This window comes from Mastigoproctus giganteus, chromosome 13, assembly GCF_048544385.1.
Source record: "Mastigoproctus giganteus isolate SK-2022 chromosome 13, ASM4854438v1, whole genome shotgun sequence".
Lineage (NCBI taxonomy): Eukaryota > Metazoa > Arthropoda > Arachnida > Uropygi > Thelyphonidae > Mastigoproctus > Mastigoproctus giganteus.
In genome coordinates this window covers 39,002,986-39,021,828 of record NC_143587.1, presented here as the reverse complement: position 1 = coordinate 39,021,828, position 18,843 = coordinate 39,002,986, and the positions used below count along the sequence as shown (strand labels likewise).

General features: G+C 35.7%; 1 protein-coding gene across 1 annotated transcript in view; it reads right to left on the bottom strand.

Moving 5' to 3' along the window:
* The window catches only part of LOC150075981 (uncharacterized), a 701,253-nt gene that overhangs the window by 157,369 nt on the left and 525,041 nt on the right, over positions 1–18,843 (bottom strand). The window contains 1 exon segment of the mRNA XM_090387465.1: positions 5,094–5,333. Coding sequence (XP_090243591.1) covers positions 5,094–5,333 — 240 coding nt within the window.

The window sequence follows — 18,843 nt, the reverse complement described above, 5'->3', positions numbered from 1 at the left end:
ATTAACTATACTCCTAGCATTGGTGTACATGCAAGTATACCTGCACTTGTTTCTACTCTTAGTTATCCTAACATAGCCCATGTATTTATTTGTCCCACTATGACTCCCAACAGTCCTGGAAATCTCCATTGCCTTGCTTTCTGTGCTGCTACTCATTTTCTAATAGAATCAGTGCAAGAATCACTTTTGCCTCTGCCTGCAGCCACTGTTAACCTTTTAATCTGTGTATCCCTCTGAGACATGAGGAAAGCTCATAAAAGCAATACAGCAATTCCTTTCTCCCATTTTCATCATAAAATACTCTTTACACTAAGCAGAAAAGTCAATTTTAAAACTATCAAAGTTATCAATGAAACAAATCAGTGGTTCACTTTTGTAATTAATTTCCATCTTGCTACTTTTATTTAACTTCTCTATCACTCTTTGTCAAAGTGTATTATTGTCAGTTTTATCAAGCACTAGCCAGTACCACTAACAAGTTAGTGAAAAATTTAGGAAACCCTTTCAGTGAACAATATGTTACAGTTTGCTATATATATTAAAAGTTATTAAATACTACTGTTGTGTAGGTGTGCATGCACATACACACAAACATTACAGTTCCTCTATTTTACCTTTTTAAGTTAAGTTAAAGCAATGAGTTGGAATGAGTAAAAGAGCAATGAGGTAAAAGAGCAAGGCTCATTGCCGCATTGCTCTTTTACATTTAAAGCGATAAGTGTTTGCCTTTTTATTTACCTAATTGTTATTTTATATTGTACTTTATACATAGTCATATAGTTATGCCGGTTATTTTTATTTTTAATTTAAATAAAAAGTTTTTGTAGATTACTACTTAATATACGTAAAACTGTTATTTCGTTCGAATCTTGCAGCCATTGTTTTTGTATAGAGTAGGGAATTCAAATTTTTAATTGTGGTAACTAGGTAGCTCTAACGTATAATTATATAGCGTAATACGTATCACTGCATTTAGGATTCTATTAGATAGCGTAATATTGACAATTATTTAATTAAATTTATTGATCTTATTAATTTAAAATATCATGCCCGAGACTAGAGCAGCAAAGCAACGGGCACAAAGTGGCAGGAGTGCTGTGACTCGGGGGAGAACTGAGGGAGGGGGATTCTCCAACGCATCACAGCCTAAAAAAATGTGCAACTTGTGAAATGTTTGCCGAACTCTCTGCAACAGAACATGATCTAGCCAAGGAGGAGGTCTTTCTTTGTGTGTGCCAGGTGCAGAGAGTGTCTAGAAATTAGGCATCAACTCAGCATTCTACTGGACGTCTATGAGAGCTTGAGGTGTAGGGTAGATGCCCCTTGAAGAAATTAATGAGGAGCCCGTCAAGCTCTCGGCTGCCCAACTCAACACCAGAGCTCACTCCCGGGCATCAGGTAACACAGCGGCAATCTCCAAGGCAGAATGCACTGGTCCCAAAGGAACTAGTTGTTGTTGGTGACTATTGTCAGGGAGATAGGGAATATATTGGGTAAAAAGGATAGATGGAACAGGACCAGGGTATGTCTGCCAGGGGCAGAAGTTGGTGATTTTGTAAAGCATATATCATCTTTTAAGGGCATAAAAGGAGATATTGTTGTACACGTTTGCACCAATGACATTAAGAGTAGGAGATCTGCAGATTTACTTAACAAGTACAGGTCAATGTTGCAAAAAAGTCGTGAGTCAGGGTTAAATTTGAAAGTGTCTGCAATTCTGTCCAGACGCGATAGGAGGGAGTACATGATGAGAGCCTTGTCAATCAATTCGGCCCTGGAGGGAATATGCAAGGCTCAAGGGGTAGAATTTTTTTCAGCGTGGTCTGCGCTTGTTAACAGGAGAGACTGCTTCTACAGGGGTGGGATACACTTAAATAGAAAATAGAAAGGGTGCAAGAATATTTCTATTAAATAGAAAGGGTGCAAGAATATTTGCCGATACTATCGAGGCAGTGTTAGGTGGGTCGGAAAACTGCTACCTTGGGGGGGGATTCACAGACTAAAAGGTTAAAAGTAGCTGCAGGCAGAGGTGAAGGTGATTCTTGCACAACTTCTATTAGAATAAGTAGCGACCTGGAACGAGGGGTGCTGGGGGTTTCAGGGACTGATGGCAGTCATCGTGAAACAGGTGGGTATATGGGATGTGTCAGGGTAACTAGGAATAGGTGCATGTATACCAATGCTAGAAGTATAGTATATAAATTTGATGAATTTGAAGTGTTGGTCAAGACATCAAAGGCGGATATTTTTGGGATATCAGAGATGTGGTGTCACACTGATATTAGGAATGCAGAATTGGAATTTGGGGAGTACAATGTGTACAGAAAGGATAGACAGGATAGGAAGGGAGGAGGTGTCATGCTGTTAATTAAGAAAAACAAAATCAAAAGAAGTGCATCCAGTTGATATAGATACAGTGCACTGTTGAGTCAGTTTGGTGTGACATAAGCACTGCGAAAGCAAAAATAAGAGTAGAAGTGTGTTATAGGCCTAATGACTCAAATGAGTACAATGAACAATTGTACAGAGAAACAGAGTGGGCTAGTAAATCAGAATGTCTTATAATGGGGGATTTTAACTTCCCGGATATTGACGAACTTGTGGGTTGGTCACTCACACACTAGTAAGACTTTTGTGGATTTATCGGATGATTGTTTTCTGCAGCAGCATGTTCAAGAGGCAACTAGAAAGGATAATACTCTTGATCTGGTTATCAGCAATGATTCTTGTATTAAGAATTTGCAGATAAAGGAGCCACTAGGTGACAGTGATCACAATGTACTGATGTGGGATTTACTTAAAGATATAATTACCATCAGGGTTAAAGGAAAGGGTTTTTGCTTCCATAAAGGTGAGTACAGTGGTCTCAGACAGTTTTTAAATTCTGTACAGTGGGATCAACTGACGATGTTACCAACAGTAAATTCTAAGTGGGAAGCATTCAAGGAATTAATCGTGGAAGCTACTAAAAGTTTAATACCTATTAAGAAATATTGTTCAAGGTTTAGGCCTAAATGGTTATCAAATGAACTAATGAGACTCGTGACAGAGAAGAAAAATGCATGGGATGCATATAGATTATCAAGCGAATAAGAAGCCCATGGCAGATATAAATTAGTCTGTAATCAGGTCACAAAGGAGGTTAGGCAGGCGAAGACAGATTACGAGAAATCTTTGGCAAAGGATGCTAAGAAAAACAGCAATGATTTCTTTACTTATATAAACTCTAAAAGGAAGGGGATCAATCTCATTGGTCCAGTTGATATCGATGGTTCAACTGTTGATGATCCTGCTCAGATAGCAAACAAACTGAATGAGTATTTTGCATCTACATTCACACGTGAGGAGTTATTAAGGTTTGAAAATGGCAGAAGGTTATCAAATTGTAGCAGGGTACTTAATGATTTTGTAATAACTGAGAGCAAAGTGAAGGAGAAACCATTGAAGTTAAACATAAGAGAGGCACCTGGGGTGGATGGATCTATCCAGTTATATTAAAGGAGGCGGCAAAGCAACTAAGCAAACCCTTAGCCATAATTATGAGCGCATCCTTGGACTCAGGGGAGGTCCCCACGGACTGGAGATGTGCAAATGTATCCCCAATTCACAAAGGGGGATCGAAGGGTGACACGAGTAATTACAGACCAGTTAACTTCTGTTCCGAGTAAAATAATGGAGTCATTGGTTAAAGATGCATTGCAGGATCATCTAGACAAGACTGCAGCAATAATTCAGATATGGCATGGGTTTGTTAGGGGAAAGTCTTGTCTGACAAATTTGATAGGATATTATGATGTGGTTACAAAGGAACTGGATGCAAAAAATAATTTTGATATCATATATTTGGATTTCAGGAAAGCTTTTGACACTGTTGCGCATGGAAGACTATTGTACAAATTGGAGCAGAATGGTATTAAGGGTAAGTTGCTACAATGGATAAAAGGATGGTAATCAATGGGTGGTGCTCTTCGTGGACTAATGTTATTAGGAGTCCCACAGGGTTCGGTGTTGGGTCCACTGTTGTTTTGTATATTTATCAATGATATTGATGAAGGTATATCAGGCTTAGTGTTGAAGTTTGCAGATGATACAAAGGTTGGCAGGGTTGTTAATGAGAGTAATGGACTGGATATGTGCCAACACATCAACAATCCATAAAACAATTCTAACAGTGATGTGCCTAATTACAGACCAGTTCTGCATTTGCTGGAAAATCATGGAGTTGATCAGATTTTTCTTTACATGGTTTGTAAAGGAAAAATAGTTTAATTAATCTAATTAGTTATTTTGAAAGGGTCACTAATGAGCTGGATGTAGGAAATACCATATTTCCCAGACTATAAGATACGCCAGGCCGTAATATTCATCCGGGTTTAGAAGACAAATTTTGGGAAAAAAATATTTTATTACATATCTGAAACACAAATTCACAAGTGCTTACTAAATATTAATTGTCAGTGTAGAATGAATTTATTCTTTGTAGAATCAGAAAAACCCAGTACAGTTACATTGTCATTACCAATGTTATGTTGGTCTGAACTTTCAATTTCTTTAAAGTGTTCATCTTTAGTGCCATCAAGAACGTTGCTGATTCGATATTTCATGAAAGTCTTGAGGCCTTTAGAAAGATCTAACGTTTTATTGATCTTTACCTTGGTAAAAAGGTTGGTTGTTTTAGGATGGATTTTATGGTGCATTAGCATCTAAGGCTACAATGCTCACATCAACGGTAAAAAAGGACAAGTTCTAATGAAACACAAGTAAGGCTCTGCTCAAATATTCTACACAACAATAATAGAATATAACCTAAGAAAAAGTAACAAGCAGAACTGACCAATTAGTAAAAGCTTAGTGTTTTATTTAATTTAAGATATAATCTGGTCTTAAAAGTTAAGTCTTAAAAATTAAAGGTTGTTCACAAAAGCCCACTCAGAGCACAGATGCAAGTGAATTTTGCAAACGACTAACAATACTGGACTATTCTTTGGGCAAAAAATTGGACTATTAGCTATTTATTATTGATAAATTTTATCTATTTTAATAAATCAACAATTCATAATAAGTGGAGAAAGTTAAAAACAGACACTGCATACCTATCAGCAATACTACCACCAGCAACTCCTTTTTCCTCTTGTGTTAATGGCTGAGTTTGACTTCGTTGAGGTGTAAAGAGCCTGGACTGATCTGTACCATTAATTTCCACTTGATGTGTTTCCGAACTAAAAGCCTTTTGTGTTTCCACAGAGAAGCATTTTTGAGTTTCTGCAGATATAAAAGAGGAAGAAGTAGCAGATGTGATGAGCTCATGGCTCTTCATTTCATGCATACTCTTCCTGAAAAAGAAAAAAATAATAACATGTAAAATGAATAATTTATGATAACACAGAATACCATCAATTTCTACACAATTCATACATTTTTTCTATAATGAAACAACTCAAATTGAATTGCCTTCAATTTTAAACTGATTGTAAACAGCTCTGTGTAATGTATTATACATTCTTTCTTAGTCAAATGGAAAATCACTAATAAATAAAGCAATTATATATATATATATATATATATATATGTACTACTACAGAAAAATATGGTGATATATCACTGATATTCTTATAATGAATTACCAATCCGTAGCCTATTACGCCTTGTGTATTCATTTTTTTGAATACATGTGTGTGAGTGCAGGCAAGTGTGCATACACACATAAATACAGAATGTGTGTTTGAAAAATTTTGTAAACTAGATGTTTGTGTATATTAAAGTAATTATAACAGCTACTCTCAAACTAAGCAAATTTGCATAGAAAATTTGGTTGAACAGTGACAAATGATAATTTTAACATTTGAGAGCCTTGCTGTTAACTCCTTTGGCTGATCATATGTTTGAACGAAGCAATAAAAAAAAAAAAAAACAAATAAAAAATAATAATATATAAATAAAATGCACATGTGCCAAACTGAAATAGCTTTTTTTTTTTCTTTGTTTGGAATAAAAACTGAAAAACTTTGTATACGAAATTTTCAAAGCTGCTAATATTATGATACCTAATGATTCATTTACATAAAATATATTCCATAAAAAATAAATTATGAAATGCTATTTTTCAAAAAAACTTTGACCTTTATTCAGTCCAACTGTAAACAGAATCAGAAAATGATATCGTTTTTAAAAGCTGCTAATCACTAGTCATTATTAACATTAGGAATTGGTTGTAGGAGAAGGAGAGAGGATTGATTAAAGTAGCTTTTTTTTTTTTTTTTTTAAATCCAAATGGCAGCAAAAATTTAAAAAAAAAAAAAAAAAATTAGGCATTTCAGTGTTACAGAAATATTTCTAATTAAAAAAAAAATTGTGCATTATCAAAAATAAAGAGAACTATAAACCACCTTAATCACATGCCATATACGGTCATTCAAGAGGGAAGTTTTACCTTACCTTCAAAATCAATTTCCTAGTACATGCTACATTTTACAAATATTCGGCAGATCAAAATAAATTTACTACAAAACTTCTACCATCTGATATCAATTTTTACAGTGCACGTTCAATTCATCAGAACCTTTTCCCCCGACTTTATCATTGCAAACAACGGAAAAATGGGATTATTAGTGCAGCAATTAAGCTCAATACAGTAACAACTCATGGCGTCTGCCAGCTCGAATCGTGAAACAACCGCGGGCAGAAGCCTTGACACATTCTGACCTCACACTCGTCTCCCAACTCGTGGAGTATTTATATAGACAATTTAAGGCGCAGCATCGCTGTCTAGGAAGTAAAAGCCAGTTTCCGAAGTGTACGGTACAGCAATATCTTAATATTGAGGTTATATTTTCATGAAGTTGGTAAAATTAAAATCAGCACGAAATAAAACTATATTCCGATTAACGATCTAAATATCAAATACACGAAAAGGTTTAAAACAGAATACTATGTGAAGTTTGTTCCACTCCTACTCTAATCAATACTAAGGGAAATAACTAACTGGAATAATTTTTAAGCTAAAATAGTCAAGTTAAAAAGGTTACTTATATGTAATTTGGTTTCGTTTACGCGATTACTAATAAATTGTCTGGTGCCATTCACAAACGCAAGGAGGCGGTGAAATCAGGCAAAATGCAACGCGTTATAAGTGGGAGGCGAAGTTGTGGTTTGAATGATTTTTTGAATTCTTTCAAAAGTGGCTTGAGTCCCGCGCTAATTATGAATTTATCTTTGTAATTTATTTTCATTAAAATATTTCGTTGTAATAATGTGGGGAAATTAAAAGTGTTATTACCAAGTATAATAGGTCATAACTAAACAGAGGACCAGTAACCTACTTAATTCTCAGGTATACTGATGATATTTTAAAATTTATCCTAAATTGTGGACAAACCCTTCCCTTCCTGGAATTCAGTAGGCGTCTAGTGATTTTCAGGGGAAAGATATTACCAAGTGATGAGCAATTATGGAAAAGGGGAAAGAGATAGTTTTCTAATGTAATCGTTTTTCCTCGGTGGAAAATTGTATCTTGTCTTTGATTTAGTCTGAAAACATCGTTGGTGCACTTCTGAAACTATAGTAAACTGTTTAAAAAAAGGAAAATAAACTGATTGTTGGTTATTTTTCAAAAACTAATCAACTAGACTATTCATTGACATATAGATTAAATATTTTTAACAGCGAGATTCACAAAATACATATAAAAACTTATAAAAAAACTGCGATTGTATTTAATACTTCCATTCGTTAATTTAAGAAATCGTGTAAAAATCAAATTATATTAATTTTAATATATTTCAAGTTGTTTCAAAAAGGCAGTTACGTGACTGAAAATAAACACTTCTCGTAATAATAATAATAAAGATGAAACGCATAATAGAAGTTTATCTGCGCCCATACCAAAGCACGTTTACTGTATTTACATAAAATACGCCTTATATACATTACTTTATAATGGAATACATCGTGCTCCAATGATGTGGAATAGAAGTATCATGCTAAGGCTTATTATGGTTCAACGATAACCAGATGGTTGCTCCTACAAACCATTCGCTATGTCAGGTATGCACTTGTCAATTCCAGACAAACTAGCTCCTACTGCTCCAAAGGCCTGCAGAGAATCAAAGCTGCATCGGCCCACATTACTCACAGGTGTAACTACCTTTGTGCGTGGCCATGAGCAAAAAATAAAGAAAAAAGTGTATGGCAAATTGTAGCTTTTTCACTATAATAAAAGAGCCCTATGAGATGGACAAAAGTAACAGATTTGTTCCATTCACACATATATATATATATATATATATTTTTTTTTTTTTTACAGGTACTGAATTATCTGCAAAATTCACTATAGAAACGCAATTAGATGGATAGAAAATCAGTAGCAGCAAACTTTCAGGTTTGTTTTTTACCCCTTTAATAAAAAATATAACAAAAATGTGAAGGTCGAATAAATGCAGATATTCCCTGCGATACTGAACGCTTAATACACCCAAGTATAGCGTGCGATTTCGTCAGCTAACAGAGAAAAACATTTTCCGGGATACTAATAGAAATAATTAGTATTAGCATATGATGCAATCTCATGAAATATCAGCCAAAGAACTATCCTCAATTTGTCCATCCCCCCTCTAATAATTGTTTACTCCTTACTTAAATTTATTCCAACTATTCACTTCCACAACGTCAGACGGGAGTTTGATCCAACAATTCATTACTCTCTAGCTTAAAGCAAATTTTCGCGCATCTATCCTGCAACCATCTTTTTTCAATTCCTTAAATTTATGCTCTTTTATGCGTGTCAGCAGAGAAAGAGTAAAGATGCTATCAGCATTTAGTTTACTCAATCCATTTAAAGCCTTAAACAAGTGTATTTCTCAGGCGCCGCAATTTACACAATTGAAGTCTTTCTTGGGAAGAGTACTCTTTCGTGCTTCCGGCTTATCTTCTTACTCTTCTCTGCAACCATTCCAAAACGTTCTTTCCTAAAAAGAGGCTCTATACCTGTATGCAGTACTCACTCAAGATGCAATCTAACCATTGCTTTTTTTTTTTTTTTTTTGTTGGCGCATCGGCTTCTGTGGCCATATGCACCTCCCAAAGCTTTTTCATTTTACTCTGATCAAAGCCCGAGGCGGGATTCTAACCCGCGCCCTTTGGGTTGCCAGGAACCATTGCCTTATACGAGACAATCAAATCGTTGTCCCTGCTGGAAAAATTCCCGTATATCACTGAGCCCCCCCCATGAGTTGTCCCAGCACCCTAGCCGACGAAAAGGACATAGGGGTAATTGTACAGTCTGATATGCAGCTCAGAGAGCTCCAAGTCACGGTACAATTATTCCCATGTTCTTTTCATTCTCCAATAGATTGAGTGTGGTACCACCCATGTGTAGTACCTACCTTGCATTTATCAATGTTAAACCCCAAATGCTAATTCTCAGCTAACCTCAGAAAACTTATAAATTAAACTTTATATGTCTTCATAAATATCATTAATAAATATTGGATACAATAAAGGGCCCAACTCTGAATTCTGGGGTACTCCAATAAAAGTCCAAGAAGTCTTTAATAACCACTGTATGTCTTCTAATACCCAAATATACCTTTATCTGCAGTAACTTGCCCTAATATAACACTACTTCATAGAACAGTATCAAAAACTTTCTTGAATATATAATGCCAAAATTATTTTTTGCATCCGGTTCCTTTTCGACTGTCATAGCTGCTGATCAGAAATAAGATCTCCTCTTAACACTTTTCTTTATTGTTTACATTAATGATCCGCCAACTTTATTTCAGTCTGTTAATGTTGAGTGGCAACTCTATGCAGATGGCATTAAACTTTACAAAGTTATACGTTCTTCAAATGACTGATGAACTCCAGTCCTGTCTTGATTCCCCTCTCACTCTGGCTCATTAAAAATAACTTGTTTCTAAACCCATTAAAATGTAAATTATGTAGTAGTAGTGGCATGTGATGCAAGAAAGCAAATGTATGAGCTTATGCAGCATCAGCCAAAAAAAAAAAAAAAAAAAAAAACACACCATTCCCTCCAAATGCCTGTCCAGTTCCTCCTTAAATTTATTCAAGCTATCAACTTCCACAACGACAGATGGAAGTTTGTTCCAGCAATTAACCACCCGCTGGCTAAAGACAAATTTCCGCACATCTATTCTACATCTGTCTTTTCTTAATTTGAATTTATGCCCCCTTAGGTTCGTAATCTGAACAAGTGGAAGGATCCCATCAGAATTCAGCGTGCTCAATCCATTCAAGGCCTTATATACCTCAATCAGATATATCACCGCGCAGGTGCCTAGTCTCCAGCCACTGCAATTTGCAGAACTTAAGCCCCTCTCTTGGTAAGAGGATCCCTTCATTCCCCTCACCAATCTTGTTGCCCTTCTCTGTACCCGCTCAAGTAAATCTACATCCTTCCTAAAATGAGGTCTCCAGACCTGTAACGCAGTACTCAAGGCGTGGCCTGACCATTGCCTTATACAGAGGGATAATCACCTCCTTTTCCCTGCTAGTAACTGCACGATTGTCGCTTTCGCTCGAATCGTGCAGTTACCCTCCGTCTTGTCTTTACTGATTATTATATTGGAAACTAATTGCAAGTACTGATACATTCAAGGACTTAGGTGTACTATTCCGATCTGACTCTCAATCTCTCTTGCCATGCAGTTCATATAATTTCTGACTTTCAAACTTCTTTGCTTAATTAAGCTTCCTTCCTCGATTTTTTTTAAAGAGCAACAAAGTTATAATTCTTCTCTACAAGTAGCTTATACTTCCCATTTTTGATTACTGTGATATTATTTGGTTCCCACAACAGGAATATCCTTCTCACAGACGTGAGCGAATTCAAATCACATTCATTCAATTCTTAATGCTTTCGCAATCGCGGTGCCTTTCATCGTCAAAACTATGGAGCTCTTTGTCGTTGCTTCACTTCAAACGACAACTCCGTAGGTCTCTTCGTGTCTAAAATATCAAACTCTATTATCTCGATTTTCCATCCCTTCTTGAACAAATACCTTTTAGTATACCCAGCATGAATTCTCGTTATAAAACGAATTTCTCACTGCTTGTCCTTCGTACTCAACACTTACTTGGTATTCCCCTTTTCCACATCCTTTCGGTATTGAATAATCACAATATTGATTTTACACTTAAACAGTATATGTACAAGAAATTGTATTTTACTCTGTTTTGTTAATTCAAATTTTGTAAATATTTTAATATTAGTGATTGCTTTGTATTCTCTGCAACTGTCAGTTCTCTGCCATTATCCAGAGTTTGCGTGCCCTGTGAGTGAGAAATTTGTAAATAAAATAAACAAATCCGTGTGATTGTCGTATAAATACATTCTTCTAGGATTACTTCTTAACCACTGACTTCATTAGAGAGAGAGAGAGAGATAATCTTTAATGCCCTTCACGGCCAAAAAGCCAGGGGTTAATTATTTCTTATAGAAGAGAAAAAACTCACAGGGCTGTATTTACTCACTTAGCCCTTTAATTCCCCTCTGTGAAATAGGTGCGTTTGCACATCTCCAATCTATAATACCTATTCCCCACACGACTCCAAGATGCGCTCATAATTATGGCAAAAGGTCTGCTTACCTATTTTGCTGCTGCTTTTAATACAAGTGGACAGATCCCATCATTCTCAGGTGCGTTATTTTCTTTTAGCTTCAGCAATTTCTCTTCTACTTTCCTCTCAGTTATTATAAAATTATTTAGCTCCCAGCAAGAATTTGCTTATGATATAAGGGTTTTTCAATTAAAAAGCACTGGAGGTCTAACTTGCTTATTATTAGGTTTTGGGCAATTTGTCGTCTGGATTTTTTTTTTTTTTTTTTTTTAAAGTCGTATTTGGGCTGAAATTTTTGGATTTGCTGTTAAAACTTGACAGATTGCCGTTTGGATTTTACGATTTCTATATTAAAATTAGGCCGTATGAATTGGTGATTTCCTCAGTGGTAAAGCTGTTTCCTCCGTCTCCGGTTTAATCTAAAAACGTCATCGGAGTACTTCTGAAACCGAACGTAGCCAGCTGTAAACAGCTGACTACAAGTAGGAAGTTTACAAGTAGTTTTATCTTATTCGCCCGTGCTGAAGGGCGAATAAGATAAAATTGTTACGTTTGTTTCGTTCGTTTTTCCTTAAGTAAAATCTGTTATGTTCCTTTCGGAAGTACAGAGATGACGTCTTTGATAATTTAGACAACTGAAGACGAGGGATAACTTTCCAAATTGGAAAAAAAAAAACAGTTGATTAAGTAAGTGTGAATTTAAAAATCGCAAATGTAATACAGTACTTCATCCAATTTTAGCCCAAATATGACAGAAACGTTCCAGACAACAAATAGCATAAATCTAAAAACAGGCGAAAAAGACCTCAGTACATTTAAATTTCTCTTATATGCTTCTGGTCCCATCCCTGACGCGCATTACCGCGCGTCATCGTGAATACAGGTGCACAGTATTTATTCAGTTTACCAGCAGCCTGATCAGAATCATCAATAGTTATGTATCAATGTGGTTCAGCCTTTCCAGAAATAAACTAAATAAATATATGTACATTAAAATCCATTTAAAGTAGACTGTCGAAATAACGGCACCCCAAATAACGACTAATTAAGATCGGATATTTACATACAGCGCAGATGCCTTGCAGTGCCGGATTAAAAAAAAAAAAAAAAAAAAGTCACGTGATTACTGTACCATTATTTTTTTTTTTTTTTTTTTTTTACGTTCGCCATTTTCAAAGTGAATTCTGTATCCTGAGGTATATGCTGCACCAGGAAAAAAAAAAAAAAAATCCCTATTACCCTGAGAGAGAAAGAGAGTAGAAATGAATCACCAAGAAAGGGAAGAATGATGATATCCAAGCTCAGGACCCTGGGTGTGCCAAGCCCACACTCACCAGACGTGAGCCCCTGAGGATTATACCGCTGTTTTACATTTATTTTAAATTAAAAACCTCTCACTATGGCTACGAAAGTTAATGAACCTCATACAGAGAAGAAAAGAACAACAACATAACAACTTCGTGACAAACTTGATATAATCCAAACATTAGGGTCACCCGGAATGCTAATTCATATATCAATGTAAATTGCTTGTGTTCTCAGCTCGATTTGTCTGTTTTGCTTAACGAAAAACCACAGTTTCTGGGAGGGGTAGCCTTGCTATCCACTCCTGAGACCCACTAACTCAGTCACGGAGTGAAAAATGCCCATAAAAGTTCCGCGCGTTATCGAAGGGATTTGAACCCAGGCTTTTTCCAACCGGTGTGGAAAGAAGGACGGCGACGATACCACTGTTCTACACGCGCAGACTAAACTTGATATAATAAAGAAAATAGAACGAGGCGTATTAATGGCAGAATATAACATTGGCTCGTCAACATGTTTGTTTTTTTATGTGCAGTTAATAAAATTGCATTCTTAATCTATTTCTAATCTGGCCTCATTATTTCTGAATTAACTACATTAAAAATAAAAACTTTCTAGATAACGGAAAAATCGAAATAACGGCACCTTGAATCCCCGAAGGTGCCGTTATTTCGAAAGTCACTGTACAAGGAACTTCGCAGGATATACGAATCATTAATTTCTTGTAAAGAATTTTCCTTAAGAAAATCAATTGAAAGTGATTTAAAAAGAATCTTTATTTGCATAAATAAAAACTTGTTTGTTTTTCTAATATATAAGTTGTAATTTCTGCTTTATTTTATATAAATTGACTGCAAAATCAATGATAAATAAAATAAAAAGCATAAGCATTCAAAATGATGGAAAATGTAGCATAGATCAGTTTGCAACTTTATGAAATGATTATACACCGCTGATATAATAAATGCATGTAGCTGGGACCCAAATTTCGGTCTATACACCACGCAACATAAACGAATTTTCAAACAATTTTCAACGTATTCTTTTTCGGTGTTTAACGTAGAGCAGACTTAAAAATGGCAATTCGTTACATTTTAGAAAGCCAAGTCACCTCTCGCCTTCAAGTTAAAGCTTACGTCTCAACATATTTAAATGAACTTTGATATTAGTAACAAACCTCAGTATAAAAGAGAAACTGTTTTCTTAACTCGGATTTTTCAAGTATTGATATGCAAGAATTTCCTAAGCAGAGCCAATTTTATAAATTGCGGAACCTAGACAAAATATCTGTAAATTGGGCCCTACAGAGGGAACTCGAGGATGAACAAATGGTGTTCGAAACACTGATGTCTTTTCTTTTTTTCTTAAAAAAGAAAAAAAAAAAAATGGTATAATGGATGTGCTGTGTTAGCAAACTGGTTCAGTGCAATCTTCAGCATCGGAAGGGGGGGGGGGAATTGACTACGTGAATAATTTTTTTCTAAAAAAGGAATTAATTGCTAACTACGGTGGAAAAATTAAACACGAAAATTACATTTTTCCTCATAGCATATCTAGCTTTGAATTATTTCAAAACTAATTTCGAGCTACTTTTTTAAAGCAGTTGAAAGAAATTTACCTATTCGAAAGAGGATGCGGGGAGAAAAAAGGTAAGGTACGAGCGCAAAAGCTCTAATCTGCAACGAAGACGAAAAATAAGTGTTATTGGGCACTCAAAATGACAGATGCATTTTTCCCCCCCCGTGATGTGTCATTATTCTTTCATCACCATAAAATAAAGTGATAAAAGTAAAATGAGTTTCACATTTAGGCTCATCAAAAAGGAAAGCTTTTATTTTTTTTTTTTTTACTTTATCCCTCACTATTAAATTTCATGTCTTTCAAAATGTGACTTCTGCAAGGTGTACTTATCAAGATTAAGGGATAACATAAGTACTTGTAATTATCTGTCAAATTAAAATTTGTTAATTTGGTGATTTAGTAACTAAGTACGAGTATATTCACATTTTCGATTCAAGGCACTATTCGAGTGCATTATGTATTGATCACCCAGTCTGGTTCTTATTCAAAAAGGACGGTTGACAACTGAATTAGACAGGGTTTGAGGGGTGGGGGTGGGGAGGCGTAATTAAACTGAATTTGACATTTGTAAGAAAAATGCGAAGAATCGTGATTCTTTCTTTTGTCGCCGTTTTATTTTTCTCAGTCTATTTACTAACCCTACAATTAAAAATATACACACACACAGGGTGATTCAAAAAAGAATTAAACACTCAAAAATTTATTACTCAGTAACTAGGTTATATATGAACATGCAGTCAAAAACAATTTGTAAAGGAACTATCACAGTTATTTATACAATCTTAAAATGCTCAATATGCGCCCATAATGTCGCACATCAATCCTGTAGTCTAATTCATTCCAGACCCTTGGCAGCATATCACCGTCGATGATTGAAATGGCAGCCACGATGCGTTCCTTCATTTCCTTAAGGCTGCGGAGAAAGAGGTGTTCTCCACAAGAAGTCGCGTGGTGTGATATCTGGGTGGCCACTGTTCCAGAGGCAAGTTATATATGTTCAATTATTTTTGATATATACCGAATAAACTTATTTATTAACACGGTGAATTTCAAACTTTGAAATACCCGCGACCCCTAAAATGATAAATTATTTTGTGCGATCTACCACCCCCCTCCAGGATGAATTAAACTGATGATTTCATTTGTGTTAAAATTGAAGAAAGAAATATACCTTTACTTTTAGCATCAAATAAAACAACGATAAAACCTTACAACTTTTTACGAAACAAAAAACATTTCGCAAAAAAATAAATAAATAAACCTCACAAATTTTTTTGCTACCTCCAGTTATGAGTTTAACCGTTTGATAGTGGCTGTCCAAAATGAAACGTATCAACCTGAGGTTTTCACGGTATTAAGTTCAGTTTCTCTGCCACTGGACTCAAATAACAAACAGGGACGTCTTTCATCCCTCACAAGATGTAACCTCCCAAGAAAGGGCTGGAAAATACACCTGCGAATGAGATGAGTTGGGTGTGTCGATGAAATGGACACTTCTTTCTTTCCATTCATTCAGAAACCAAAGCCATGGAGCGTATAGCTTCTTTAAATTAGCTTAATTTAAGGTCTGTGGAAGAGCATCGGACGAGCAGACAGAAATAAAATTGGTTAAGGAAAAAATGTGATGCGCAATGCTGGATTTAGGGTCCCAGGGGCCATGCGCACATTTTTTCTATGGCCTCACTTAGAAACATTGGCAAAAGAAACAAGCATATATTTGCCTGTACATTTTTATTTTGCTTTGGCCGTGAGGATTTCGGGACTTTACCATAACTGCTGCTCCCTGTTAAATCCAACCTTGGAGATGTAGGTCCAAACAAAAGCGTCAGGAGCAAGAGTTTCCAGTTAACCAAGTTTAGGCAAAATAAAAGGAAACCAAATTTTTAAATTAAGTTTTATATCAATCTGAAAACGAATTTTACACCACGTCAGTTTAAAAAAATAATAAATAAATAAATAATAATAACAATAAATAAACCGCAATAACTATAACTGATCTTCATAATGTGCAACGTTATGAAATTACGTTCATTTTCTCTGAGTTGTTTTGATTTTGAGCCAAAACAACTAAGGCCATGAGGAATCAATGTACTGTTTGTAATTTGCGTATATTCTATAATCTGTTTGCAGAAATAAATAAATAAAAATTTTCCGAGACCAACAAACTCGGCCACGGAATGAAAACGATCCATAAAATTTCTCCCTGGCTATACAGAACTCCAGCTCAGGCCTTTAATCATAATAACTCGAATCTTGGCCTATTATGATCAAAATCGAAATGAATATAAAAGAAATAACTGATTATGACCGCTCGATTAGGCCTATTACTAGTCATACATAGTCATCAGTTATCTGCGGATTTGAGACCGGTTGTGCTTTATATCTTTGTTTATGTTTTGTCTAAAATGGGTTTCTTGATAATTAGTGTGGAGGCATTACAGTCTAAAACCCTACAACCAATTAATTGTCAGACATTATAGTTTAAAAGTGTCTGACTATAATGTCACTTGGGTGAATTGGACAATTTACATCAGAATCACACGGTCTATAATAAAACGATTAAAAATGCTTATTATCTCTGCTCTGCATACCACTTGGAAGATCAAGATAGAAGTTGGACACCTAATATATGCTGCATATCGTGCTACGCAAAAATCATTGAACGGATGAAAAAGAAGAGTAAGCCGTTCCAATGGTATGAAGTAAGCCGGGTGGGCCATAATAAAGCCTATTAAAAAAAAAAAAAAAAAACAGGACTTTTCGAGCGGCAGCAAAAATAAAGGCAGAAATGAAGTCAGTCGCGCATGGAGAAGGACTTTGCACTATTATACCACCAACTAATGGGAAAGAACTGTCTTATTTTCATCTATCTAAGCAACAAGCAGAACATTTTATAGCCCTAATCCGAAAAGAATTTCAGACAACACATTGGCGCCTCATGAAGTTAGTTGTCATCGCTATTTAATTTTACGTCAAGACAATTTTACGGACAGTTTGTTGTTCATATCTATAACAGCCTATCCCGTGTTATACTGCAAAGACAGAAAAACTTCAAATGTTGTTGTTCTAGCAAAAACCACGGGCCAAAAGCAATGCTGCAAGCAGTTTCAACACCAGCCTTCAAAACCATGACACCCCCCCCCCCCCAAACACACACAACACATCCTGTTTCTTGTGCCGGGAATTAACGTTTCTCCGTCTTAACTGCGTGTTGAATAGAATGCCATGTGTACGAAAGCAAGTGCACGAAAGAAAGAATACTGACAATATTCCTATTTGACTTCATTATGTTTTTATCTTGCTTTTTTTTTTTTTTTTTTTTAAGTTATGCATTAAAGGTTAAGGGAAAGTTCACAAACAATGGGAGTGAAACACTTTTTTCCCTAAAGTGTGAGTGTTGGGTTTTCTAACCTTCCAGGAATGTCAGACCAGTTCAGTCTACTGAGGATATTAAAAGTCCTCTGCTGCAGTTTTAGTTCAGCAATCAACAGGAGTGCCATCGTCGAGCTGCTCTGGATAACAGCCAAAACGCCAGATCCAACAGTGAGGAAACGTATGTATTCCACAACAGAAAAGAGAAGTCCATAATACTGTTGAAAATCAATGCAACCCAAGTGCCGAACTGTCTATAGTTTTCATCAGACCAACCAGGTGATTTCTGAAAATGCCACATTACGACAATGATACTTTCTTTATTACTTTTACAATCGTATATAAAATGTACACGTTACCTCAAATTTTACATGCCTCTTGTACAATAACCCATGTTTATTTCCGTAAACAGCTTTATCTGCATAAGAGAGGAATCATTTGCTCAAGGGAAATTACTAATCTAAAGCGGACACATTCCATGTTCGTCCGTCTCTCTCTCGGGAAATGTAATGATGCGACTGCTGGTAACGACTGCATTAGAGGAAGACAACTAAGATGAAGGAAGCAGATAATGTATATGTCGAAGATGTAAACGAATGAGCTAAATCTAAAACACAGAAAAGCACTCGTTCGAAAATTTTATCCACTTCAAGGACGAAAATACCAATAGAGCGATCACAATTTCAGTGTTCATTTATTCACAGTCAATAGTACTGTATTTAGTATGAGAGGAATGAGGGGAAAATATACAGTATATACATAGGGTGGACAAAGTAATGGAAGCACCGGAATTACTGAAAGCAGTAACTTCTGTAATGGCTGTATGACGCATTTATGAACATGCAGTGATGATCCCCCGTCCCTCTGGTATAGCGAAGGAAAGACGATAAAAGCTGTTGTTTATTTAGAGGTAATATAAAAAGATGCATGAAAAAAATGACCGACCTGCCTGAATTCCAGAGTTCAAATTGTTGGTACACGTTTAGCGGGGGCATCGGTGACTAA